A 27,232-nucleotide genomic window follows, 5' to 3' on the forward strand; every position below is an offset into this window, starting at 1 on the left:
AAAAAAAATGCCATTATTGATGTTAATCAATGAATACTTAAATTTTGATATTTTACAGGTTCTACTTCGTGGGAGATGAAGATCTACTGGAAATTATTGGTAACAGCAAGAACATTGCTCGCCTTCAAAAGCACTTCAAGAAAATGTTTGCGGGTGTCGCCGCTATTATTCTAAACGAAGATAACACCATTATTAATGGTATCGCTTCACGTGAGGGAGAGGAGGTAAATATTTATATAAAACCTTCTTTATATGTAACTAACATCTACATTCGGTGAAATTTCTTCTGAAGAATATGCTTGTTTTAAATTTCATAGTTGCTATTGTATATCAACAATCTAAATTACTAACTCACTAATATTCCAGGTATATTTCACATCTCCGGTATCTACAATAGAAAACCCCAAGATCAATTCATGGCTCTCGATGGTGGAGCGCGAAATGCGCGTCACATTAGCTTGCCGGCTCAAAGACGCTGTAGGTGACGTCAAACAGTTCAAAGACGGCAATGTGGACCCGCAGAAGTTTATCGAGTGGTGCGATAAATATCAGGTAACTAAATAAAATGATTTTAAACACAAAACAATTTTTTTTATAATTCTGTAGACATTTATATCGATAATATTTTACGTATACAACATCGATTAACTTGGTGCAAGTCTTAAAACAATACAACCTGTATTATCTTTAAAAAAATATGTTTCAATCTAACATGTAGAATAAGTTTAAAGCTAACAGGAATTTTTATATGCATAAAATAATAACAGGCTCAAATAGTGGTGCTAGCAGTTCAAATCCTCTGGTCGGAAGATGTGGACGCAGCCTTAACTGGCGGCGGTGGAGATGGACTCAAACGCGTGTTGGCTCATGTTGAGAACATGCTTAATATTCTAGCCGATTCTGTGCTGCAAGAACAACCCGCTCTTAGGAGAAGGAAACTGGAACATTTGGTGAGTTTTGTACAATTTCCTAATAATTTTTAATGTATTAATTGTACTATTGAACAGTATTATTAAAAAACAAAGAAATGTATTCAAGGAACGTGTAAATTTTTTTTACGTCTTTTACATTTAAAATAATTGTTTCTTTCTAGATCAACGAGTTCGTACACAAGCGTACAGTAACCCGTCGCCTGATCGCGTCTGACGTCACCAGCCCGCGCTCATTCGAATGGCTGTGTGAGATGCGCTTCTACTTCGATCCTAGGAACAATGATGTGAGTTAATGTTTAAAATATATATTGTCCAATCGTATTATATTGCTGGGAAATTTATTTAAGTTAACTTTAAAATGATTTAAAGTAAAAAAAATCTTTGTTAATAATTTTCGCATCTCATCAAATAATTATAAAGATATTTTAATAGAATATATTGTTATCCAGGTACTACAACAGCTTACGATCCACATGGCTAACGCAAAATTCCTGTACGGTTTCGAGTACCTCGGTGTGCAAGACCGTTTGGTCCAAACTCCGCTCACAGATAGATGTTACTTGACTATGACGCAGGCTCTTGAAGCTAGACTCGGTGGTTCACCGTTCGGTATGTACAATATTTTATTTATATTTATTTATCGTTGTTATAATAAATTCGCGCATAATTTGTCCGTGATTTGTATTTTTTATTATTCGAGCGACTTCCTCACACTTCTCACTTTACAAAAAGTAAACACATATATTGTAGCAAATGAATAAGTAATAAGATAAAGCGTGCTTTATTATAACATCGTTAATAAAATTAATTGATTTTCGTGTTCATAAAAGCTTATAATTCATTTTATTCTAGGTCCCGCTGGTACGGGTAAAACGGAGTCGGTAAAAGCTTTGGGTAACCAACTGGGTCGCTTTGTGCTGGTGTTCAACTGCGACGAAACGTTCGACTTCCAAGCTATGGGTAGAATTTTCGTCGGTCTCTGTCAAGTAAGTACCAATATAGAAGCATAATATATAAAGAATCGGTTAATGTTATTGAAATTTTTATTTGTAATACTATCATTTCCAATATTATCCTGTCGCATTATACATTGTATAAGTATGCATATTTAAATAAACATTACCCTTTGTTAGGTCGGTGCTTGGGGTTGCTTCGACGAGTTCAATCGTCTAGAAGAGAGAATGTTGTCTGCTGTGTCGCAACAAGTGCAGACTATTCAGGAGGCACTGAAGAGTCACCAAGAGGGAGACAACACAAGTAATAAGTTTTAAATATCTTCACATCTTTATACATGAAGCTATGCACAAATAACGTCAGTGATTTGTTATTCATTTGTCTTACGGAATAAAATAAATAACCAAGCATATGAAAAAATCTTAATATTTATGTAAAATATGATGGTATATTAATACTATACTAACCATTTTTGCAGCAAAATCAATCACAGTGGAACTTGTCGGCAAACAAGTGCGCGTGAGCCAAGACATGGCGATATTCATCACCATGAACCCTGGCTACGCGGGTCGTTCCAACTTACCCGATAACCTCAAGAAGCTGTTCCGCAGTCTCGCCATGACCACGCCCGATAGGCAGCTGATCGCCGAAGTGATGCTGTTCAGCCAAGGTTTCCGCACTGCGGAGAAGCTGGCCTGCAAGATTGTGCCGTTCTTCAAGTGAGTGAAGGCATACTTGTTAATTATAGAGATCTGTTCGTATTTAACTGAATGGATGTATTCTGTATTGCTTATGCACATAATTTTAATAAAGTCAACTTGATTTGACCTATGAATGAAGTTTGTCTCAATATTTGCTTCTAAAATTTTATTATTAAAAATAAACACACAAACAAACAACAATACATGCTTATATAATATAACTTTTTCACAGGTTGTGCGACGAGCAATTGTCCAATCAATCTCACTACGACTTCGGTTTGCGTGCACTCAAATCTGTACTCGTGTCCGCCGGTAACGTGAAACGTGATCGTATTCAGAAAATCAAGGTATGTAAAAACCTATACGACAAATAAAAATTTTCATTTCGTTTTTGTGTATTACTAGACTAGGCTATTTTAATTGATCCTTAAATAGCTTCCAAACTACATATAACGTTTTCTTGCTTCAGGAGAATCTAAGAGAACGCGGAACTGAAGTACCAGACGAAGCGTCCATCGCAGAATCTTTGCCGGAACAAGACATTCTGATCCAGTCAGTGTGCGAAACAATGGTGCCGAAGTTGGTGGCTGAAGATATACCACTGCTGTTCTCTCTGCTTAATGATGTGTTCCCTAATGTTGGATATACTCGAGCTGAAATGACCGGTAACATTGTTACGGAAACTTTTGAACACATATTTCTAAATCAAATGTATCTCAGTTGTTTCGAAACTTAACAACATGAATATTTCAATGATTATAAAAATGGCAATGCAAAAAATTATCTCTACAGCGGTTAATAAATCCTTCACGATATTAATAAATTAATCTTTTGTATAAATAGGTCTTAAAAATGAAATTCGTGCCGTATGCGCTGAAGAATTCCTTGTCTGTGGTGAGGGAGATGAACAAGGAACAACATGGATGGAGAAGGTAAATTGTTTTATTAAATACCTGATAATTGTAACACTTCTAATCAATTAACTCTAAATACTAAGTTGAGTGATATTAACAAATTTAAATAACCAGGAAAATCAACCGCTGCTGCACATGTTTATAATTTTTTCATAAAATAAGTTATTCATGATCATAACATGATAACACGTGCATCATAATCAGGTGTTGGTCAAAACCACATTTACATCATTTATACAAATATTGGTTTATATATAAATAACACGTATTCAATTTATTTATTAATTTTAACAATTTCATTACATTTTATATTCATAACTGATATTTTATTTGAACATTAGTTTAATACATAGATTAGAGTTGTGAGGAATTGTAAAATAAGTATATAATATCAGTAACGAATATAGAACGCAATTCTAGCATGCATACGTACTTATACCGGTATCGGATACTACACGTTTAAAATGAGAATAGGATGATGCTTTTATCGATTTTTTAAAACAGAAGTCAGAAATGTATAACGCTTTCGCGAAGAAGACAAGAGTACATCCTTGGCTATACACTACTATATATCTATCTCATCTTATTCTTACTTTAACCGTGTCGTACGTGAGTGTGAATGTATGCGTTTCCATGCTAACCCGATGGTACGTAGAGACGCAGCGCGGCCTCTCGGGCGCAACACAGCACCTGGATCGAAAAGGTCAGTGCGATGTGACCTCAGAACTTCACCAGATATATCTTCTTTTATCAATTTGTGTCGTATTTCGCACGTCTTGTCTTGCTCGATGTTTTACTGTGTGGTATCTATCAGTCCTTGTGGTTGTTGACGTTCCTATCGTGTAGATCACTTTCATTTGCACGCAATTTTTTTATCCTGCGAAATTGAACATTTTATAAACATAAGACACAAATGATACTATGTACTACGTTTTATATTATCTCTATATATGAAACACTTGTAAACACCTTTTCAGCCATAAACTTGGGTCAATCAACCTTCGAGCACTCTTCATGTCACATCACACGCATAACACAGAACATTTTGCACATATTTTTCTATATTTTTGTTTGTTAGTCGCAAGTTGTTTGTATTTTATTTGCAGATATCAAATTTGTTTCTTTTACGGCTTCTTACCTTCGTTGTTCGCATTTTCTTGTATTACAATTGGCAAAAATGTAGATTACGTAATGAAATTAGGTAGTTTTGATTTATCAGAAATAACTGACAATAAGTGATATTTAATTTAATAGTGTTATTTTATGTAGGTTCTTCAACTGTACCAAATCTGCAAACTCAATCATGGTCTGATGATGGTCGGACCATCAGGAAGCGGAAAATCTACAGCATGGCGTGTATTGTTGAAAGCTTTAGAACGGTAAGCAAAAATACACATTGATGATATTAATAAAACTTTGAACGGAAAGGAGAGAGTGGATGAATGATTAGCAAATCATGTGGAAATTATATTAAATTCTATTTTTCAGGTTTGAAGGTGTGGAGGGTGTAGCTCATGTTATCGATCCTAAAGCGATGTCAAAGGAAACGCTGTATGGTGTTCTGGATCCGAACACTCGTGAATGGACTGACGGATTATTCACTCATATACTCAGGTGAGGTCTTACCTTAGAAACTTGAAAAATACTTGTTTTCTTTAACACCATGAGTTGTATAGCTAATATTTAATAATATGATTGTTTTTAGAAAAATTATCGACAACGTGCGAGGTGAAATAAACAAACGCCAATGGATCATATTTGACGGAGATGTAGACCCTGAGTGGGTAGAAAATCTTAACTCCGTATTAGATGACAATAAACTGCTAACACTACCTAATGGTGAACGTTTGTCTTTACCGCCCAATGTGCGCGTCATGTTTGAGGTTAGTAAATAAAATTTTTAGTTTCATGTATTGTCTTTAGGTGTATAGCAGTTAATAATGTTTTATTTTTATGTTATATAGGTCCAAGATCTGAAGTACGCTACCCTTGCCACAGTATCACGTTGTGGTATGGTCTGGTTCTCGCAGGATGTCCTCACTACGGAAATGATCTTTGAGAACTACCTCCTTAGGTAAGTCGCTACACATTTTTTATCCTTTTTTAGGTTTTTACTGATTGATATTTATAAAGTTTAAATGTTCGGACTGTATTTATTTATTTAATTATTTGGCAGATTGAGAAATATTCCATTGGAAGATGGAGAAGAGGACTCATTCAGTATCGTAATGGCAGCACCATCATCTGGCGGTGATCAGAATGCTACCGAAAACATTTTGTCACCAGCTTTACAGGTATTGTGTACAATACCTTTTATTTTATTTTATTTTCTTCAATTCTAGATTAAATGTGATTTTCACAGGGTAAATACATTCAGGAGAATTGCATTCATAATACACTATTAAAAGCACGAACGACGAAGATGAACGATATCAATTTTATATATTCAAACAATTTCGCATATAATCTGTATTTATTTTTGACTTTGTTGTTGCAAAAGTACATTTTGTTATGAATACATTCTAAAAAATTACGTTCTTCACTTTCCAATATTTAGACGCAACGCGATGTAGCAGCAATCCTTCAACCACTGTTCTACGGCGATGGCCTCGTGGTCAAGTGTCTCGAACGCGCGGTATCGCTCGATCACATCATGGACTTCACCAGACATCGCGCTTTGTCGTCATTGCATTCTATGCTTAATCGTGGAGTCAGGTACGTACTGTTAACGAACTGTTTAGCTTATCTGTCAATTAATATGACAAATATTTGAATGTTTACATTAAAAAATGTCAAGTGTGGTGAAACAGACCCTTAAAACGATAAATTTTAGGATACTTTTACATTCTGGTCGTTAAAAGCTTAATTCAAAATTATGTTTACAGAAACATTCTAGCATACAATCGCCAACACCCAGACTTCCCCATAACAAACGACCAACTGGAAGCCTATGTTCCGAAATGGCTTGTATATTCTTTGCTATGGTCCTTCGCCGGAGATGCCAAACTTAAAGACCGAAATGAATTGGGAGATTTCATTCGATCTGCCAGCACTATGTTGCTACCGAACTGTGGTGCCAATCAGCATATTATTGACTTCGAGGTATACAAAAATCACATTTCCTAATAACTAAGTATATATGAATATTTACCAATTTCGTAATAGACTGTTAAATAAATTGCTTGCAAATAACTTGCAATCTTGCTTCCTAATTTCTCTTTAACATTTTGCCGATATTATTATTCCCCTAAAGTAATTGAAATAAAATAAATAAATAAAAATTAATACTAAATTTTAATATCCCAGGTCTCGATAACCGGCGAATGGGTACCGTGGTCAGCGAAGGTACCGCAAATAGAGGTGGAGACGCACAAAGTGGCCGCACCCGACGTTGTCGTGCCCACACTCGATACTGTGCGACACGAGTCGCTGCTGTACACCTGGTTGGCTGAACATAAACCGCTTGGTAAGTACAATAAATAACAAAATTATACCTAAAATGTCCGAGTAACAGAACATTAGCAGTCATTTAAATTAGCACCTTATTTCGTGGTGGTAGTAGTGTTCAAAATCTCTTGTATATGTATATGAACATTAGAGAACTCTGCCTTTGTAAGGCAGAGTTTTGCATTGGATAATTTTAATGCATCTTAAAAAAAATCAATAATATTTATTTAACAGTACTTTGCGGTCCACCCGGGTCGGGTAAGACAATGACACTATTCTCGGCTCTCCGTGCCCTTCCCGATATGGAAGTGGTCGGTCTCAACTTCTCTTCGGCCACCACTCCAGAACTGCTGCTCAAGACCTTTGATCATTACTGCGAGTACAGGAAGACTCCTAATGGTGTTGTACTAGCGCCAGTACAGGTAAAAATAAATAATCGTATATTTACATTGAAAAATTAACGTTCCAAACATGATTTTGATTTCGAATCAATCAATAGTAATGAAATAGAAATAACAAGTCAAAATCAAGAATCAACCTGTTATTATTTTTACATTATCTGTGGCTATTTTAAATTTTCCATTGCTTAAATTGTATTTCTTTTTAACAGCTGGGCAAATGGTTGGTACTCTTCTGTGACGAAATCAACTTGCCTGATATGGATCAATATGGAACTCAACGTGTCATTTCGTTCTTGAGACAACTGCTGGAACACAAAGGATTTTATAGAGCCAGTGGTAAGAATAAAATTATCCAAAACTTAGCCTTAACTTTTTACAGGATATAAATTAGATTTCATATGTAAACTGTACTTAAAAAGTACATCAATTTTTTTTTACTTATTGTAGCCTATTATTTAAAAAAGTGCAACTATTTTAGTTTTTAACTATGTTTTATAGACCACTCGTGGGTACACTTGGAACGTATTCAGTTTGTTGGCGCGTGTAACCCGCCGACCGACCCTGGACGTAAACCGCTCTCTCATCGTCTGTTGCGACATGTGCCTGTTATTTATGTCGACTATCCTGGAGAAACTTCTCTTGAACAGGTAAGATGGAGAAATAAATCATACGTTTATTGATATAACGTCCTATTATGTTGTAGCCGAGGTATGACGTCCAGTTAGCGGACCAAATAAAAACAAATATATAATATGTATACATATTTACGTCCGATTTAAATAATGTTTCAGTGTTAGATAGTCCATTTATGGAGGATGGGTATAGGCTATATAAGTATATCATAGAGGTTAGACCAACGGGAGCGGAGCAATATGGGTAAAACGCGGTGCAGAGTAACAACATCGAAAGAACAATACAAACTAACAATCTGCATAAATCATTCTATCTCTTCCTCTTTATTACAGGTTGCCTCTTAATTCCAAAACCGCCTTTGATACTTTTTTTTTACAATTATCTTAATTCGTTCTTATTTTCCAGATTTACGGCACATTCACGCGTGCAATGCTGCGTATGCAACCCGCACTACGCGGTTACGCGGAGCCGCTCACGCAAGCGATGGTGAAGCTATACCTCGCGTCGCAGGAACGCTTCACGCAAGACATGCAGCCGCACTACGTGTACTCGCCTAGAGAGATGACCAGATGGGTGCGCGGTATTTGTGAGGCGATTAGGTACGAACGGAACCTTTTTGAAACGTAACTACAATATCATGTTTCCGGATAATTTTTGATACAATTTGAACTTAATTCATAAATTTTTATTACAGAATGTAGAATCTGATATTTAATATTTTTTTAAACAATCTTATTATTATTAATAATGGATTAATAGTTTTAAAATTATTAAAATTCGGGCAAATGATTGTGCACAATATCACAATATTGTGCACTAAAAAAGTTATTCCATGTTTTGTAGCTAGGTATAAAATATGAACCATTGTGTTTCAGACCCCTGGACAACCTCTCAGTTGAAGGTCTCGTACGCCTATGGGCTCACGAAGCGTTGCGCCTATTCCAAGACAGACTTGTGGATGACGTTGAGCGACAATGGACAGATGAAAATATCGATACCGTCGCTATGAGGTTCTTCCCAGGTACCTACTTATCTACTGCTACTAATAACATTTTTTTTTTTTGAGGTTGTAATATAAGAATGATTAAATTATTTTGTTTACAGGAATAAACAGAGAACAAGCTCTTGAAAGACCAATTCTGTACAGTAACTGGTTAAGCAAAGATTATATACCTGTTCAAAGGGATCAACTGCGCGAATACGTTAAGGCTAGGTTGAAGGTAAATTTATTGCATTCTATATTATATTCTATTCTTCATGATAAAAAAATTCTTAATTGCTCACGAGTGTCTCTCGATAAATAAATAACTGTTAAAAAATAAAGTGTATAATTCAACAACTATATCAAAGCATTTTCTTAACAATTTTTCGAAAAATAATTGGTCTATTATTCTATAATAGGTGTTCTACGAAGAAGAGTTGGATGTTCCACTAGTATTGTTCGACGAGGTTCTGGAACACGTTTTGCGTATCGACCGTATCTTCCGCCAGCCGCAAGGACATCTGCTGCTTATCGGAGTGTCCGGTGCTGGTAAAACTACCCTCAGTCGTTTTGTCGCTTGGATGAATGGACTCAGCATCTTCCAGATTAAGGTAATCAATATTTAATACATTAAGATTCTTAGTTTACCAAAGTTATGTAAAAGTTATGTTAAAGGTTTAGTTTCAAGTATCTAGTTTTCCTGAAACTATTTTATCCTCCTTCCAGCGATCTTTCATTAATTTTTAAAGTAATAACTATTTCTGTATACACCAAAACCGCTTCATTCAGTGTCAGTATATTTTTATATGATTTAATCATGTGTCCTAACTTTTAGGTCCATAACAAATACACCGGTGCCGACTTCGACGAAGACTTACGGTCAGTTCTGCGCAGAGCTGGATGCCGCGACGAGAAAGTTGCCTTTATCCTTGATGAGTCTAATGTTCTGGACAGCGGCTTCCTTGAGAGAATGAACACGCTCCTTGCTAATGGAGAAGTAAGTTTTATGTTTTATTACTTACTATAGAAATATTGTTTTTTTTTTTTTAAGTTGTGTTACAAAATTTGATGTTTAATTGTTAACGATGCTATAAAATATTGTTTTTTTTTTTTAATTTTTCAGGTTCCTGGCTTGTTCGAAGGTGATGAATTTGCAGCTCTCATGACTCAGTGCAAAGAGGGCGCGCAAAGGGAAGGACTTATGTTGGACTCCAATGATGAGCTGTATAAATGGTAAGATAAGATTTAACAATATCTTACTAACTTATCTATATTTTAAAAACATATTGCTTCTGTCCTTTAAATAGCTTCGTGTAAGAAAATGTCTTTCTTAAAATCATAACACAGTATAGTACAAAAATGATTTAATATTGTCATTCTCATATAGGTTCACTGGCCAAGTCATGCGCAATTTGCACGTAGTATTCACAATGAATCCATCCTCCGAGGGTCTGAAGGACCGTGCGGCAACGTCGCCTGCGCTGTTCAACCGTTGTGTGCTCAACTGGTTCGGTGACTGGAGCGATTCAGCTCTATTCCAGGTAGAAATTTCTTGCAATCGTTAAAAAGTCATAAAAACAACATTATAAAATAAAATAAAAAAATAAAAAAGCCTTTTATTTCTAGACAGTGCTAATCGTTAACAAAAATAAATGTAACTTAAAAATAAAAGTATCTTAAAGCAAAATATGATTAAAAGCAACATTATAGAAAATAATAATTTATAATGATAATTTAAAAAAATGAACCGCCTGCAAATTGTCAGAACTAGACAAATGAAAAGGGACAAACTTTCCAATAAAAAAGAATCATCAAAATCAGTTCACCCGTCGAAAGTTTTGCGGTGACAAATCCAACAAAAATACAGCCGAATTGAGAACCTCATTTTAAATCGGTTGTCAAAGTTTTAACTGTGCATACTTCATATTATACGATAACTGTGAGTTGTTACAGTAAATTTAACATCTGAATAAACTTAATATGTCCTTTTCAATCAAATTTCCCTAATAGTAAAGTATTTTTTATCATAATTGTACAAAACTATCTACACCAGGTCGGCAAAGAGTTCACGACCCGCATGGACCTGGACTCCTCGGACTACGTGCCACCGGACTTATTCCCGGCCGCGTGTGGTGAGATCGGAGCACGACCATCTCAGAGAGACGCGGTCGTCAACGCGTGCGTGTACGTGCACCAGACACTACACCGCGCTAACGCACGACTCGCGAAGAGAGCCAACCGCACTATGGCTATCACGCCCAGGTATTGTACAGATGATTTAGTACTTCGTAGTTGGATAGTTTATTCTAGTGGAATGCAGAAGTGTGAAAATTATTTTTAAATTGTTTAATTTTATTGAAACGAGCGAAGTAAGTGTAATATGTACGATTATGTAGGTATCTTCTTTACTGTCTTATCCCCACCATAAAAAAAATTACTCAGAAACACTCTTTCGACGTCGTTTCAGCCGTGGGACTCTTTCTGACTATTCGACGACGACTCTTTGCCAATTCAACCAATTCTTTACATAGCATTCCTGCTATGAAAAGAATTGGTTGCTTTATAATTTAGTAGCTATAATGGCTATTTAAAGTAGGTATTCTATAAATAACTTATATAAACTTTATGTTACCAGACATTACCTAGACTTCATCCAACAAATGGTCAAACTTTACTCTGAGAAACGCGCGGACCTAGAGGAGCAGCAGTTGCATCTCAACGTCGGTTTGGGAAAAATCGCCGAGACTGTCGAACAAGTTGAAGAAATGCAAAAGAGTCTTGCTGTTAAATCACAAGTAAGTAATATATTCCTTAACAAAAATGTAAATTGTTAAACGTATTATTTTATGAGGTGACCGAGTGATGTATGTCCGAACCTTTTCATGATGCGTAAATAAATTTAAAAAAAATTAACTGATTTATTACAGGAACTACAAGCTAAGAATGAAGCCGCCAACGCAAAACTTAAACAAATGGTTAAAGATCAGCAAGAAGCCGAAAAGAAGAAAGTTGAAAGTCAAGAAATTCAGGTTCTTTACAAAATCCTTCTACTTATTTACTTTTTGCGAGAGTTTTGTAACAAATATTTATATTATTGTACTTGTGATAATTCAGGTCGCTTTAGAGAAACAAACCAAGGAAATAGAAGAAAAACGTAAAGATGTAATGGCGGATCTTGCTCAAGTGGAACCAGCTGTCATTGAAGCGCAAAACGGTTTGATTCTTTTTATTTGCCCTTTTCTTTATATTACCCCGTATTTATCCCAATTGTTAATATTTGTATTCGATTTTTGATACACATATTCGTTTATTATTTGAAAATTGGATGCTCAAAATGTATTGAATTTTCTTGCTTAATATTGAACAGTTTGCCATCTAAGTAGAGAGTTTCTGTATAATGTGTGTTTTGTTGACCTAACTTTTTGTTCAATATTTTTAAATATTTTCTTATAAAGTACTATCACGTTTGCCGATGCAGAGTGTGCCAATTGAAATAATGATCATTCGAAACTTTTAGACTAGACATTAATGCACGATATTTAACTTGTGAATTATTTATAATACATAATCCGTGTACAAAAGGAATGCCGAATCCGTAGCTATATATATAGTATTAAGTAACTGAAGACGATCCCAAACAGCGGTACGGTCGATCAAGAAACAGCAGTTAGTCGAAGTGAGGTCTATGGCCAACCCGCCGTCGGTGGTGAAAATGGCCCTGGAGTCGATCTGCACGCTGTTGGGCGAGAGGGGCGACACGTGGAAGGGCATCCGCTCCGTGGTCATGAAGGACAACTTCATTTCCACTATAGTTAACTTCGAGACTGAGAACATCACGTTAGTGTCGCATTGTTTTGGGCGCGGAGGTTGCACGGTGCAATGGATATGTACACGCTTTTTCACTACCCTCAACTTAAATGTGGACATGGGAGCTATCTTTGGAAATTATATATGGCTTACATTTTTAAAGTGTGCTCCCGTGTTACTGAGCTTTGTTTATTATCAATAATGACGACGTCTTAAGTACACATTACTTGAAAAAAAAAAGTATATATTTATAGCAATGCCGTGAAATCTCCGTACTGCATAATAATCAAATGAAGGAAATGTAACTCAAATCGTAGAATGATCACGTAGATAGCAAGCGTTTATTTCGTGTTCCTCAGTCTCATATTTATTGGCAAAAACATAATATTAGTGTACTTAGTGCATTGAATGATGTCATGTTAGAATTGAATGTCGTAACGATTAACTAAAATACTAGTATTATATCCTTTTATTATTTAGTATAAGACTATTATTTTCTATCACACTTGAATGAAAGTTATGATTTATTAGAAGATAATTTCGATATTGTATATACGCTACGCTTGCTCGCATATGTGACTGTTGTTATTAATGTAAAAATGAATAACGCTGTAAACACAATATATAATCGGCATCCTCGTAAGGCGCACTAATAACCCGATAATGTCGTGACTAACACCGCTGAGCATCGTCGTGAACGAACGTGAATAACAGACGTGTCCAATAATAATAATCGATATATACGTGTTCCGTGTCATGATATAGCGAGAGAATAACGCCAGCCGCATGTGACACGGTCGCTAAACCAGCTTTTTGTTTCTCTCTTTTTGTACTCTGTCGCTCTCGCTTGCGGGTGGTGTGCGGCGCGATACAGCCGTGAAGTCGATAAAGAAGCAGCACCTAGTGGAGGTGCGCTCTATGGGCAACCCGCCCGCCATCGTCAAGGTGGCGCTCGAGTCCATCTGCCTGCTGCTCGGCGAGAACGCGACCGACTGGAAGGCCATCCGCGCGGTCATCATGCGCGAGAACTTCATCAACAGCATTGTCTCCAACTTTTCGACCGAGGATATCACGTGAGCACTGCCTAGAGAGCTTTGTTACCTCGTCCTACCCTGAATATCCTACATGTTCCTCTTTTACTTTTACTAGTGGTGGTTTGGTTATGCATGTTTGTTATTTATCGAACGGAAATTTTTAAAATTCTTACTATCTATTTCTCAGATATACTGATTATATTTTAAACTAATATAAATTATAATGTGTGTGTTATAATAAAAGGAATTTAAATATATTTCCGATTGATAAGTAAAAATAGTATTGTGTGATGTTGGTATGTTTCTTTTTTATTTTAACGCTATTTGCTTGCTTGTTGCATGGTGTGTTTGCATTTTTTAGTTTTAAGATGCTCAAAAAGAAGGAAGGTATTTATAATCAATAAGAAATATTAACTTTGGAATTTTTAAGCACTCATATTATAACTGGATGTAGCATGTTTTGGATTTGATATCAAAATAAAATGGAGGAGTAATTTATACTATTCACACAAAATAATATTCTCACCGTGAATGGCCTTATTAATTCCATTAAAGTATAATAACGAAAAAGCAAGAAATAAAGGTTTTGCCACATTTACTCATTGAAATTTAGGTTGCATGAATGTATTTGCCAATAAATAATGTCCGTCCATTTTCCTTTTCTTTTTGTTTTCTTAAGGTAAAAGGAGTTCGAAATCACCAATGGCAGTGAATCATTTGGCTTGTTTTTTTTTCGTTTAGTTTTATGTTTGCTATCTATTAATGTTATTCAAAAGCATTGTTATTTTCTTTGCTGCGTTTTTAGTGACGTCCATTTCATTTCCATATTTTATTTTTTGGTTAGTGGAAATTTGCATGATTTATTTGATTTAATTTTTTTTAATGGTTTTGGTTCAGTTGATGCACAATCATATTTTTTTTATTCATTTTTGTCATGAAGAATAATATATTAATATAATTTACGCATATTGTTAGTGACGAAGTTCGTGAAAAGATGAAGACCAGATATTTGAGTAATCCGGATTATAACTTCGAGAAAGTTAACAGAGCCAGTATGGCTTGCGGTCCTATGGTGAAATGGGCCATTGCACAGGTGAGAAAAAGAGAGTTTTTTGTCCATGTGCGTAAAATACAATACTTCCTAAATTAATGCAAATGTTTCCGAAATTATACCCTTTTATAGATTGAATACGCTGACATGTTGAAACGTGTTGAGCCTTTGCGTAACGAGCTCCAAGCTTTGGAAGATCAAGCTCAAACGAATGTTAAAGCTGGCGATGAAGTGCGCGAATTAATAGCGCAACTGGAGAAATCTATTGCATCCTACAAGGAAGAATATGCTCAATTGATCAGTCAAGCACAAGCTATAAAGACTGATCTTGAAAATGTCCAAGCGAAGGTAATAATTTATAAAATGGCTAAATATTTTTATTATAGATAATTTAAAGTATATTGTTAACATTAAATATTCATTCGATGTTTCTAGGTGGACAGATCAATAGCTCTCTTGAAGAGTTTGGTAATAGAGCGTGAGAGATGGGAATCTAGCTCGGAGACTTTCCGCTCTCAAATGAGCACTATCGTTGGTGATGTGTTACTTTCCGCTGCGTTTATTACATATGGCGGATACTTCGATCAACATGTATGTTTATTTTTATTTTCTGTTCACATAATTTAAGGTATTTTTATGTATAGACTCTAATTTGATGTTTTATTTCAGTACCGTCAAAATCTCTTCTCCACTTGGACTGCTCATTTAGCGGCGGCTAATATTAAATACCGCCCAGAAATTGCTCGTACGGAATATCTCAGTAACCCAGATGAAAGGCTGCGTTGGCAGGCCAATGCATTGCCTACTGATGAGCTGTGCGTTGAGAATGCAATCATGTTGAAGGTAGTGTCCAACGATTATTTTATTTTAATGGCATAATACATTCCAATACACTTCTTAATACAAAATGTCCTTTTTACAGCGCTTCAACCGCTACCCACTTATTATTGACCCGTCAGGTCAAGCTACAGAATTCATCATGAGAGAATTTAAAGATCGCAAGATTACAAAGACATCATTCCTTGATGATTCCTTCAGGAAGAACCTGGAATCTGCATTGCGTTTCGGTAACCCACTTTTGGTGCAGGTAAGGATATAAAATTAAACCGTTTTTGCAAACAATATCTTTAAAAATATCAAACCTTTAAATCATACATTTTACTCTTGAAATTTTCAGGATGTAGAAAATTACGATCCAATTTTGAATCCGGTATTGAATCGCGAATTACGTCGTACTGGCGGACGTGTGCTCATTACGCTTGGAGATCAAGATATTGATTTGAGTCCTTCATTTGTTATATTCCTAAGTACCAGGTAAGAAGGTAAACCATTAACTTCTTTGTAAACTTTTATTAAAGGAAATACTCATTCATTGTGTAATTTTCAGAGATCCAACTGTTGAATTCCCACCGGACATGTGCTCTCGTGTGACTTTCGTTAACTTTACTGTTACGCGATCTTCATTACAATCACAGTGCTTGCATCGTGTCCTGAAGGCAGAGCGACCCGATATTGATACCAAACGTTCAGATTTACTTAAATTGCAAGGTACAGAATATAAAATTAATTCTGAAATAATCTTCTTTTGCGTATAGTTTCCAAGCAAACTTATTTAATAAACAACTTTAACTTTACTTTTTCAGGTGAATTCCACTTACGGTTGAGACAGCTAGAAAAGTCACTTCTTCAAGCACTCAACGACGCTAAAGGCAAGATTCTGGATGACGATTCGGTTATCGCCACTCTAGAAACGCTAAAGAAAGAAGCAGATGACATTGGTCAGAAGGTAAATTTCGAAACTTAAACCATTATTAAATGGTTATGAATTGACCATTATTAATTGATATGTATTATGAATTTGATATATTGTTTTTTTATAATTATTTCTAGGTGGAGGAAACCGACAAAGTTATTGGAGAAATTGAAACTGTTAGCCAACAATACTTACCATTGTCTCAAGTAAGTGACATTAGTGCATATAATTTAAACATAGCAATTCATCATTTTGAAGTTCGTATACTAAAATTATTATTTATTTTAGGCTTGCAGCAGTATTTATTTCACAATGGAGTCGTTGCACCAAGTGCACTTCCTATATCAGTATTCATTGAAGATGTTCTTGGATATATTCAGTTCCGTCCTTATTTCGCCCGGTCTCAATGGACTTTCAGATTACACAGCACGTCTGAAGATTATTACGGATGAATTGTTTATTGTGAGTGAAACGTTTCAATGGTTTATTATTTAAGAATTATGTCTTGAACTAATTATTTTTGTGATTTGAGCTATTTATTTGTGCCTAAATCTATAACCTGTTAAGCAGGGGTAAAAGCTTCTAATAAGGTTCTTTTACTTTGAAGATGTAAATACATATTATTAATTTTTGTACCGAAATGTGTATTCAATTTTTTTAATTAATTTCAGACTGTATACGAGCGTGTAGCCCGCGGTATGTTACACACAGATAGGCTTACTTTCGCGCTGCTATTATGCCGCATCCAACTGAAGGGTGCAGGTGCAGCGGATACACTGGAGAAACAATTTGCTGTGTTCCTCCGCGGCCGAGAGGGCTTCGTGTCTTCTGGTGCACATCCACAACTGGAGGCACTCACCCCGCAACAACAGGAGGCTGCTGCGAGACTTAGTTCCAGGTAATTTTATTTTATAGTGATTGCCGCTATTGCATGTCACTTCTTCCAATGCAGAATTTCTTTCGATTAACTGCAATTATTGAGTATGAAAATCCTGATACTAAAAAGCTCTTAAGTTAGTGAGGATGGTTATTCGATGATCGAAAGGTAATGGAGTGGAGTAGACGTCACAGAGATAAATAATATTCTCGATTAGCACACGTTTGTCTTTCGCGGTTGAAACTTTCAATATATATTACTTGAATAGAAATAAAAATTGACACTCCTATTGGACATACATTGCTTAGTGATTTAAAAATTGCAACATATTATTTCCAACAGATTGGTGGCATTCCGCAAACTGCTCGACAAGGCGCAATCGTTACCCGAGCTAGGAGCATGGCTGTCTCAAGCAGCGCCCGAGCAGTGCGTGCCCACACTGTGGGACGCGGAAGCTGCGTCACCGCCGCAACCGCACTCGCTGGCTATGTACCGCTTGCTGCTTATACAGGTGGGTGCAGTGAGGAAATAAACGTTATTGTATGGTAAATAATTTCTTGAGATTTTTTTTTAATTGATTTTGGGCATTTATATTCAATGATACAGAATAGATTGTGGTTTTGTCCGTGGTAATCTGATATAATCTACAGTTATATTCCCTGAAGGCACATTACGCAGAATTCCCACACTTTTAAAAAACTTTTAAAAAAGTGTTAGGTATTTATTAATTTTAAACCGTCAAGGTATTACAACAATTACTAAAAACTAACCATACTATATCCAAATGTAATTCACATTTAAAAAAATATTTTACAGCCCTGTTACTTTTCTCATTTCCTATTACAAACGCTAGTAAATCAATAAAATATTTCCACCACCAGGCGTTCAGACCGGACCGTGTGATAGCAGCAGCCACACAGCTAGTGGCATCAGTTTTAGGCCCAACGTTCATGTCTCGCGCGGAAACTGAGATGGAGCTCACGGCTCTCACTGAGAACGAGCTCAATGCCACCACACCGGCATTGCTATGCTCTGTTCCTGGATACGATGCTAGCGGTAATTTTTTATTTTATTTTTTGCTTGTTAAACGCAACAATTTTTTTTCATAGGGGTCAAAAATTATATTTTATTTAAGGATAGTTAGAGACTTATCTTTTTTTGAACAGTATAGCAACGAAAATTTGAAATACATGTCATTTCTTCGCAGGTCGTGTGGATGATATGGCTACTGAACTTAATAAGCCGCTGTCGAGTATCGCTATCGGTTCAGCTGAAGGTTTCAACCAAGCTGAACGAGCTATTAACACCGCTTGTAAGACTGGCAGGTAAGAAATTTAGAATATAATCTACCAGCTATGAAACTTATTTCAATAGCACGTCAAATTTCCACACAGCAAAATTAAGTAATCATATTTTTCCTTCCAAACCAATATTTTATAATTTTTTATAGATGGGTGATGCTGAAGAACGTGCACTTAGCCCCAGTGTGGCTAGTACAACTCGAGAAGAAGCTACACTCGTTACAACCGCATCCCAGCTTCCGACTGTTCCTCACAACGGAGATCAGTCCCAAGTTACCTGTGAACCTTCTAAGGGCGTCGCGTGTGATCGTCTTCGAGCCGCCGCCCGGTATCCGTGCCAACTTGTTGAGAACTTTTGCTACGGTGAGAATACTATTTATTTATGTAAATTTATGTGTGCTTTCTAAATAATTTTCGAGAATAATTTAATTCATGAATTAAAATGATTATAATGAAAATCGATAGTCGGATATGAAAATTCAATTTTGATGGTTACCAGCAATGCGTTCTAAATCATTTGTATGGCGATTAATGCATGTTTTTTTTACAAACTTATTTGCTAATATAATTGTGTCTGAGTGTATCTTTTTTAAGGGAGGAATTAAAGTCAATGCAACAAAATAATATATTATTATTAGGGAATATTTTAACGCTACGTGTATATTTGTTCAGGTGCCAGCCGCACGTATGATGAAACCACCATCGGAGCGCGCAAGACTGTACTTCTTATTGGCTTGGTTCCACGGTATGTATTTTTATTAGACAAACTATTAAAATACCGGGAACATTTTTCGTTTCCCTCTGATTTATTGGAATAAATTTCATATTGTTATTTTGTTCATCATTAGGTATTGTGCAAGAACGTCTGCGCTATGTACCTCTCGGCTGGGCTAAGTATTATGAATTCAATGAATCTGATCTTCGTGTTGCTTGCGACACACTTGATACATGGATCGATGCTACTGCTATGGTAAGTCTTCCTTATCACACCTACCCCATATATATTTTACCAAATGTAATGCCTATTAAAAGAAATGTCACAGCTTATACTGCTTTTCTATTTAATTTCCTTTAGTGACCATTATAAACGACTTTTCTGTTGGCATTTAATTGTGTAAAATGTACCTAAATTCTAACATTTAACTATTTCCAGGGCCGTACCAATCTTCCGCCAGAGAAAGTACCATGGGAGGCCATTGTTCGTCTCCTGTCCCAATGTATTTACGGAGGCAAGATCGACAACGCATTCGACCAGCGGCTGTTACACTCCTTCCTAACTAAGCTCTTCACGCCCAAGTCGTTTGAGGCTGACTTCGCTTTGGTCGCCAATGTTGATGGAGTGAGTATTTCATTGATTATGTAACTATTATAAAATTGTTTAAATACTATAATAGATGGGTTCTTTGCACGTAGAACAATTACAAACCACTCAAGATTAAATTTCAGTTTTTAGAATAGTATTTGTAGCGATTTCCAATAAAAGTGAGAAAAGACGGGACCTACTAATTAACAGTTTTGATATCGTGATTTCCCATAGATGAAAATCCGAAAGAAGGAAAGAATTTATGGTAATTTCTCCTATAATAGAATAAATACTAAGACAATAAAATGTGATACAGGCAACCGGCAACCAGCGGCACATTACAATGCCGGATGGCAACCGACGCGACCAATTCTTCAAGTGGATTGAAGAGCTCTCTGACCGACAAACACCCTCGTGGCTTGGATTGCCTAATAACGCTGAAAAGGTAAAATAAATTTGTTTTCACCAACATTATATCAATATACAAATTTATCACATTACAAATGTTATAAGTGCTGCTTAAATTTCTTCATGGTGTATTAACTTTACGTAGTCCGCAATAACTTTATAATGTTGTAAAATACCAAAGTCATTAAAAAATGGTGTTACTAACCAAATATGTATTAATAAAACAGGTGCTACTGACAACACAAGGCAGTGACCTCGTGTCGAAACTGCTGAAAATGCAGCAACTTGAAGATGAAGAGGAGCTGGCATACAATGCAGCAAATCAAGATGATCCACGTAAGTTAAATAAAAACATGTTGATGGATTGTTTTTTTCGCAAACAAATATGTTTCAACAGTCGGTACATGTTTCTTCTTTTTTTAACCTCTTATTTTTTTAGATTCGATTGTGGTAGAGGGCGATGGACGACCAGCCTGGATGAAATCGCTTCACCAGACGGCCACCAACTGGTTGCAAGTGTTGCCGCAAGAACTGCCTGTAAGTTATTTTAAAGTGAAGTGAATTTAATGTATCCTAAACTTGTACAGTTTACAATTACTTAGATTACTATTTACTAAGGTCACACTAAGGTATTAAAGCAAATTTTAATCGAAACTTCTTATAAATACTTCTGATCCTTTTTTACTAGAGGGATAGAAACAAATAAGAAAATATTGTCACTTCATGTAAGCGTACAATTTTTTCCAAAATCCGTAGTTAAATAATAAATGTGTCACCACTCATCCCTTTCCAATCCAACAGACGCTCCGTCGTACAGTGGAGAACATCAAGGACCCGCTGTACCGTTTCTTCGAGCGCGAGGTGGCGGCCGGCGCTGCTCTGTTGCAGCAAGTACTGCATGACTTGAGAAACGTCATCGCTATCTGTCAGGTACGTTGGAACATGAGTTCTTTTTATCTATATTATAGGTTAAAATTGAAATATCGATAATGTTTTAATTGTTTTCCACTAAAGTCGGCACGGCGAACCTTGATTCCTATGACAGTTCGTGTTAGTGGATATTATAAACTGCATTTTTAACTTAAATTTTCTACTATGATGTTGTTGTATTAATTTAAGTTTTTTAGCATAGATTATTTTTAGCATAGGTATAATGTTATGGTAAATGGACATTTTTCAGGTATAGTATCACTATTTGGTTTGATTTGACGGTTTTAAAAATATACACTCATTTCAAGGCTAAACTGTACATTACAGGGCGTCGAGTTGAGAGTCGTAAATTTTTTTATGGTTAGCTATTGTTCTATGGAACCTAAATTTAAAATTTCACACTTAGGAAACTTTTAGTTTTTGAGTAACGAATTTTTGGAAATCGGAAAATTACTATAGAAAGTTACTCCATCTTGTTTTTGTTACGCATATTTATTGTTTTGATAATGTCAACCTGACACACAGTACCTGTGTAGCGTGATTCATTTCAAGTACAACATTTCTAACTATTAATGCCCGGTTCCTATATTCAACGGATCGTCATAGTATCAAAGCTACTATCCGTTTTTCTAGAACTAACTACGAGTCGTTAATACCGTTCCACAATTTTATTTCTTGACGTGCTATTGACGGACATCCGTTGGTCATAAAAATACCGAGCCCTCTTCACTCACAGATGTGCGTTTCGTTATAAGCCAAATTGAAATTAAAATTACACAAAATTCAGGACAAAATAAGTTAAATATACAGCCGAATTATAAACTTTAAGAATAAAGTTTCTTATTAATAAAGAACTAATACTAAAGAACTATATATTTGTAGACATCTGCGTGATAATTTTCCTTCTAAACAACCTAATGCGTTACACAGAAAGCAAAAACGGAACGTTTTTCTCGCGCACGCGTGCATTGCTTGTCAGTTGTCAAATTATTGTCATTCATTGTTGATTCATTGTCAAGTTTTATAATTAAAGAATAACAATACAACGACGACTGTTTATATATTTATTAAAAATGGATATTACGCCGGTAAGTACGCCTTTATATTTCTTCTTTAAAATCGTCTGCCGCTTACTTTTTGCTTCGGACACTCTTAAGTCAAACAGGTATTTCTGTTACAGAAATCGAAGAAGGCTATGAGTAAAGACGAGGTTGATCAATTATAACCAGTAAGGAGACTAATGCTTCTACTAATAAATTAAAGGATGAATGTTGGACTTCGTTGACCAACACATTTAATGCAAAAAGTGGTCAAATACCAGGAAAACTTTATTTTCAGCCAAAAAATTCAAACATAATAAGGATGATGGACAAATATTATGAAGAAATAATTGAAATACTGAACACACAATAACTAATTAATTTTTGTATATTATTAAGCAATATATCTAGACATACGGTAGAAAAAGAATTTGTTAGTGCTAAACGTAAATCTTATGTAAAAAATGTATTTAGTTCAGAGAGCCTATTACAGCGTTAAGGAATATAATATAGAAGATGATAATCAATGGAGGGTTGTCGCGTAAGAATCACAGGACAGTTCTTTAGCATATATTATGTAGTTACATATATTGGAGATACCCCATGATTCCTGAAATGACAACATAAATTAGGTATGTAATAAGGTTAGACGTGTTTGGTATAATATTAATGCCTCCATTAAACTAACCTGGCTCCTTTTATTCGTACGTCTGGATAAATTTCAAGAAGTAATTGTTCAACAGATTCTTTATCAAGTCGAAATCTCAATTGAAATTCGTGAGAATCCAGGGTCGCAAAAAAATCCACTCCTTCTCTATAATATATACTCTTTCACGCCCACTATCTTCTTCCGAAATTCGATATAATATTAAACACTTCTCTATCACTATCTGAACTCCACATTTCGATATTGAAGCGGAAACAATGAAATAGTAAGAATTTAACCGCCCGAAATCGACGGGTAAACAAAATGCTATACGAATAGTAACTTTGACAGCATAATGACGTTACAAATTTATAGGAACGCGATAAACTGTCTTCTCCATACAATATGCTTACCGTTCGTTAATAGTAACCCTCCCATCCGTTAGTAGGAAGCCGTCGGTAAGTTGCTTGACGAGACGTTTTTATAGGAACGATTTTCGCTTACGCTTGGTTAATTATACTACTATTCGTAACTAAAACGGATCGTTTTTCAAATATAGGAACCGGGCATAAGTAGACTAATTTATTTTGTTTAAATTTTTACGAAAAAAAAAAACGCCCAAACTCGAAACAAGTTAGGTTAGGTTATGTTAGACTTTTTTTAAACAATCGAGTGGAGCGTCTCGAATTATAAGTGAATCGCCAAATTTGACACTGACAAAATAATAAATATGCGTAACAAAAATTCAAAAATTCGTAACTCAAAAACTAAAAGTTTCCTCAGTGTGAAATTTCAGATTTAGGTTCCATAGGACAATTGCTAACCACAGAAAAAATTACGACTCTCAACTCCACGCCCCATAATGTACAGTTTTACCCATTTCAATATCGACATTTTTTATCGAAACTTGCTGCACTATTCGATAAATAAAACGATGTAAGTTTTGCAGGACGTAAATGTAAAGTCAGATTGAAATAATTTCTCTTAAATGTTAAGAATTGTTATAATTTCAACGGATTATCATCGTAATGGCATAAATCTACGTAAAATTTATTAAATGCAACTTTTTCACTTTTAATACGTTTTTAATTTAATGGTGACGCCATTACAAGGTTGTGTCTTGGGAATAACTGTCAATGTCATAGGGATCATGTTTCGCCGTGCCAACTATAATCGACAGTTTTATTTTTTGCAGAATATAATGGTTTTCAGATAACTTAATTAAAAATGTGTTTTGTTTTTCTATTTTCGCAATCCCTCTATCACGCAATCTAATTTATAAATTGTCGCGTGGATTTGGGTGCGCCCATACGATGAGCGGGTCGTGGACAGTTTGTTAAGCCACGATAGTATATCGATAGTAATGCACGTGACTACTGCAGGGCGAGATGAAGCAGACGAACGAGACGCGCGCGATGGTGGGCTCGCTGGTGCGCGGCATGCTGCCGGCGAGCTGGCGCCGCTACGCCGTGGCGCGCGGCTGCACCGTGCAGCAGTGGGTGGACGACTTCGCGCGCCGCGTGCTGCAGCTCGCCACCGTGTCGCAGACCGTGGCCGAGCGGGGCGCCAAGCGGCTGCAGGTGCTGCAGCTTTCCCAGAAGCGTTTCAATTTTCAAGAATGTGGTGAAGCGCAGCGTAGCAACGCGCTAAATGACTGTTTAACCCATGTTATATGTTCTATTTCTAGAAAAACGTAGCTGTCGACAACATCAGACGTCATTGCAGCAGCTTTTCAATAAAATAATGCGAAGTCACAAAAATAATCCGACATTATGTATTTTTTGTACTTAATTTTTTAATTTATTTTATTTTCCTAATTTTAGAGTATTCCCGTCTGGCTGGGCGGTCTGCTAAACCCTGAAGCGTACATCACAGCAACTCGCCAATGCGTTGCGCAAGCTAACTCCTGGTCACTTGAAGAGCTCAACCTACAGGTAAATTATACTTCGAAGATTTTTTTTTAAGTACTAACAATTTTAACCCTTTATTGAAGTTTAGTACGAGTAAGTAATCGTTTTGGGCTATTTTATTGAGAATATAAAATATTTACTTTATCAATAAATGATTTTATTTGTTATTTTTTTTTTCGTAGGTGACAATCCCGGACCCGGGCGTGGAGAGCGAGAACGCGCAGACGGAGTGGTCGTTCAGCGTGACCGGGCTCAAGCTGCAGGGCGCCACTGTCAAGGGCAACCGCCTGCTGCTCACCAACACCATCATGGTCGACCTGCCGCTCACCGTGCTCACTTGGATACGGTAACGAGCTACTACTTTTCATTTATTCCACACAATTGTAAATAACTTTGTATACTGGTCTATAGAATATATATGTATGTATGTGAATATAAATGGCAACTTTGTCGTTGAGACAAATTTTATTTTATTTCTTTCTAACTCCAAATACATTGTTAGCTTCCCGCTCGTTTATCTAAAACCTTATAAATTTAATACTAAAAGCTTCCTCTATTAAAAAAAACATCAAAATCTGTTGCGTAATTTTATATATCTAAGCACAGACGGCGGACACAAAGTTAGCAAACATTTGTCAAATAAATATTCTGTTATTAATTTTATAATTGTTCTTTTACAGTGGAGCGGAACCAGCAAGCGGTGGGCAGACTCTAACTCTGCCGGTGTATTTGAACAGCGCTCGTTCGGAACTATTGTTCACGGTGCGCCTCAACATCGCGCCCGGACAAGAACCGCACGCATTCTACGAACGTGGTGTCGCACTACTTACGTCTACTGCATTGAACTAAATATCTACCAACATGGACTAAGGATTCTTGCGCACAAAAAATGTTGACAAGTTAAAGTAACTCGTAATGTTCATTCATTTTGATGTGTTTGTACACATTATTATGAAATCGTATTGGTTGTTAGTTAACATCCATATGCGTAAAAGGCGAAGTCCATTTGTTGTTTATTCAAGAGCCCAAAACGCAGCTTAATTTTGTTATTATTATAATATTGTTATCCTGTCTGTTTTTATTTGAACAGTATTGCGTATTCCGTACGTTAATATTAATTATTATTGTATTTATTGCTTACTATTTACTCCATTTAATTAGAGTTTATTTATTTGAACGTGTAATATGCTATGAAACATAATAAATAATCCGTAATAAATACTTTGTTTCATTTTCATTTTTATAATAATTAATCTATTACACACTCTATCTGATTAGATGATGTCTTTTTCAATCCTTGGTTTAAACTTATCGTTCCTATATAGTTTTACAAATATCCTGAATTTTCGGTCTATGACGAAATTTGAAAATAACGCTTTTTCATACATTAACATAAAGATACACATTTATGACACAGGCAAAATACATGCACATATATTCCAATGTATCAGCAGAAATATCAGTTATTTTTCAATTGGTCATCAAACCATGGCTTGCAAATGCAAAATTTAATATCAAATCATTCGGCATTGGTCTAATTCTGGACAGCTGTAAATTTGTTGCTCCATTAATTGTATTATAGTAATTATACGATCTGCAAATCTAATTCAAATTCAATTCAGTAGGTTAGGTTCACAGTTAGGTTTGAGTTTGACAAACAACGCACGAGCCGAGCGAACGTGCCGCGGCAGCGGCCGGAGAGTGCTAAAACCGATTCGCTGTAATTTTACTTGCCTATTACAGAAAGGTCTAATTCGATTCAGTAGGTTAGGTTAGAACTACGATCCTCTGGTAGGATTTAGTTTTTCTGGATATTGTTTATTTGAATTTAAAAAAATTGGATATTGAGTCTATATGTTAATTAACTGTAATTCAAAAAATTGGCTTTCGTGCAGGATAAACAGTCATCTGGGTTTTGAGCACTTAGATTACGTACTTAGATTACAGTGTAGAGCAGTGGTGGCTCAGTGGTGAGACCTTAGACTTCGAATCGATAAGTCCGTGGTTCGAGACCAGGCGAGCGCGTAGGAAATAAATTGATTTTTCAATTTATCTGCGCATGTTGTAACATCACCACTACTCGAACGGTGAAGGAAAACATCGTGAGGAAACCGACATGTCGAAGAATTAAAAAGTTCGACGACATGTGTCATCCGCCAACACGCACTTGGCCAGCGCGGTGGATTATGGCCTGTACCCTCATAGGAG

At 36.0% G+C, this 27,232-nt stretch overlaps 1 protein-coding gene across 2 annotated transcripts in view; it reads left to right on the top strand.

The window, feature by feature from the left end:
- Window positions 1–26,111, top strand: part of LOC123698651 (dynein heavy chain, cytoplasmic) — a 39,402-nt gene extending 13,291 nt beyond the window's left edge. For both annotated transcript variants that reach the window (XM_045645390.1, XM_045645389.1), the window contains 60 exons: window positions 59–224; window positions 367–552; window positions 768–950; window positions 1,094–1,216; window positions 1,382–1,541; window positions 1,785–1,918; window positions 2,066–2,189; window positions 2,365–2,605; window positions 2,820–2,934; window positions 3,057–3,252; window positions 3,431–3,519; window positions 4,771–4,880; window positions 4,990–5,115; window positions 5,207–5,384; window positions 5,466–5,575; window positions 5,678–5,795; window positions 6,059–6,216; window positions 6,387–6,603; window positions 6,808–6,967; window positions 7,183–7,370; window positions 7,559–7,685; window positions 7,848–7,996; window positions 8,388–8,581; window positions 8,858–9,003; window positions 9,087–9,202; window positions 9,384–9,575; window positions 9,800–9,961; window positions 10,088–10,197; window positions 10,352–10,505; window positions 11,018–11,226; window positions 11,600–11,759; window positions 11,892–11,993; window positions 12,079–12,178; window positions 13,646–13,844; window positions 14,781–14,898; window positions 14,989–15,204; window positions 15,292–15,447; window positions 15,526–15,699; window positions 15,779–15,943; window positions 16,034–16,170; window positions 16,244–16,404; window positions 16,500–16,642; window positions 16,747–16,815; window positions 16,898–17,071; window positions 17,281–17,507; window positions 17,829–17,997; window positions 18,368–18,542; window positions 18,694–18,811; window positions 18,937–19,150; window positions 19,460–19,532; window positions 19,636–19,757; window positions 19,941–20,126; window positions 20,407–20,535; window positions 20,726–20,834; window positions 20,938–21,035; window positions 21,300–21,428; window positions 24,497–24,694; window positions 24,938–25,048; window positions 25,207–25,370; window positions 25,705–26,111. In XM_045645390.1, coding sequence (XP_045501346.1) covers window positions 59–224; window positions 367–552; window positions 768–950; window positions 1,094–1,216; window positions 1,382–1,541; window positions 1,785–1,918; window positions 2,066–2,189; window positions 2,365–2,605; window positions 2,820–2,934; window positions 3,057–3,252; window positions 3,431–3,519; window positions 4,771–4,880; window positions 4,990–5,115; window positions 5,207–5,384; window positions 5,466–5,575; window positions 5,678–5,795; window positions 6,059–6,216; window positions 6,387–6,603; window positions 6,808–6,967; window positions 7,183–7,370; window positions 7,559–7,685; window positions 7,848–7,996; window positions 8,388–8,581; window positions 8,858–9,003; window positions 9,087–9,202; window positions 9,384–9,575; window positions 9,800–9,961; window positions 10,088–10,197; window positions 10,352–10,505; window positions 11,018–11,226; window positions 11,600–11,759; window positions 11,892–11,993; window positions 12,079–12,178; window positions 13,646–13,844; window positions 14,781–14,898; window positions 14,989–15,204; window positions 15,292–15,447; window positions 15,526–15,699; window positions 15,779–15,943; window positions 16,034–16,170; window positions 16,244–16,404; window positions 16,500–16,642; window positions 16,747–16,815; window positions 16,898–17,071; window positions 17,281–17,507; window positions 17,829–17,997; window positions 18,368–18,542; window positions 18,694–18,811; window positions 18,937–19,150; window positions 19,460–19,532; window positions 19,636–19,757; window positions 19,941–20,126; window positions 20,407–20,535; window positions 20,726–20,834; window positions 20,938–21,035; window positions 21,300–21,428; window positions 24,497–24,694; window positions 24,938–25,048; window positions 25,207–25,370; window positions 25,705–25,873 — 9,106 coding nt within the window. In that variant the 3' untranslated portion in view covers window positions 25,874–26,111. The remainder of the gene's footprint in view (window positions 1–58; window positions 225–366; window positions 553–767; window positions 951–1,093; window positions 1,217–1,381; window positions 1,542–1,784; window positions 1,919–2,065; window positions 2,190–2,364; window positions 2,606–2,819; window positions 2,935–3,056; window positions 3,253–3,430; window positions 3,520–4,770; window positions 4,881–4,989; window positions 5,116–5,206; window positions 5,385–5,465; window positions 5,576–5,677; window positions 5,796–6,058; window positions 6,217–6,386; window positions 6,604–6,807; window positions 6,968–7,182; window positions 7,371–7,558; window positions 7,686–7,847; window positions 7,997–8,387; window positions 8,582–8,857; window positions 9,004–9,086; window positions 9,203–9,383; window positions 9,576–9,799; window positions 9,962–10,087; window positions 10,198–10,351; window positions 10,506–11,017; window positions 11,227–11,599; window positions 11,760–11,891; window positions 11,994–12,078; window positions 12,179–13,645; window positions 13,845–14,780; window positions 14,899–14,988; window positions 15,205–15,291; window positions 15,448–15,525; window positions 15,700–15,778; window positions 15,944–16,033; window positions 16,171–16,243; window positions 16,405–16,499; window positions 16,643–16,746; window positions 16,816–16,897; window positions 17,072–17,280; window positions 17,508–17,828; window positions 17,998–18,367; window positions 18,543–18,693; window positions 18,812–18,936; window positions 19,151–19,459; window positions 19,533–19,635; window positions 19,758–19,940; window positions 20,127–20,406; window positions 20,536–20,725; window positions 20,835–20,937; window positions 21,036–21,299; window positions 21,429–24,496; window positions 24,695–24,937; window positions 25,049–25,206; window positions 25,371–25,704) is intronic.
- Window positions 26,112–27,232: the final 1,121 nt, after the last annotated feature.

Source organism: Colias croceus, chromosome 16 (assembly GCF_905220415.1).
Source record: "Colias croceus chromosome 16, ilColCroc2.1".
Taxonomy (NCBI): domain Eukaryota; kingdom Metazoa; phylum Arthropoda; class Insecta; order Lepidoptera; family Pieridae; genus Colias; species Colias croceus.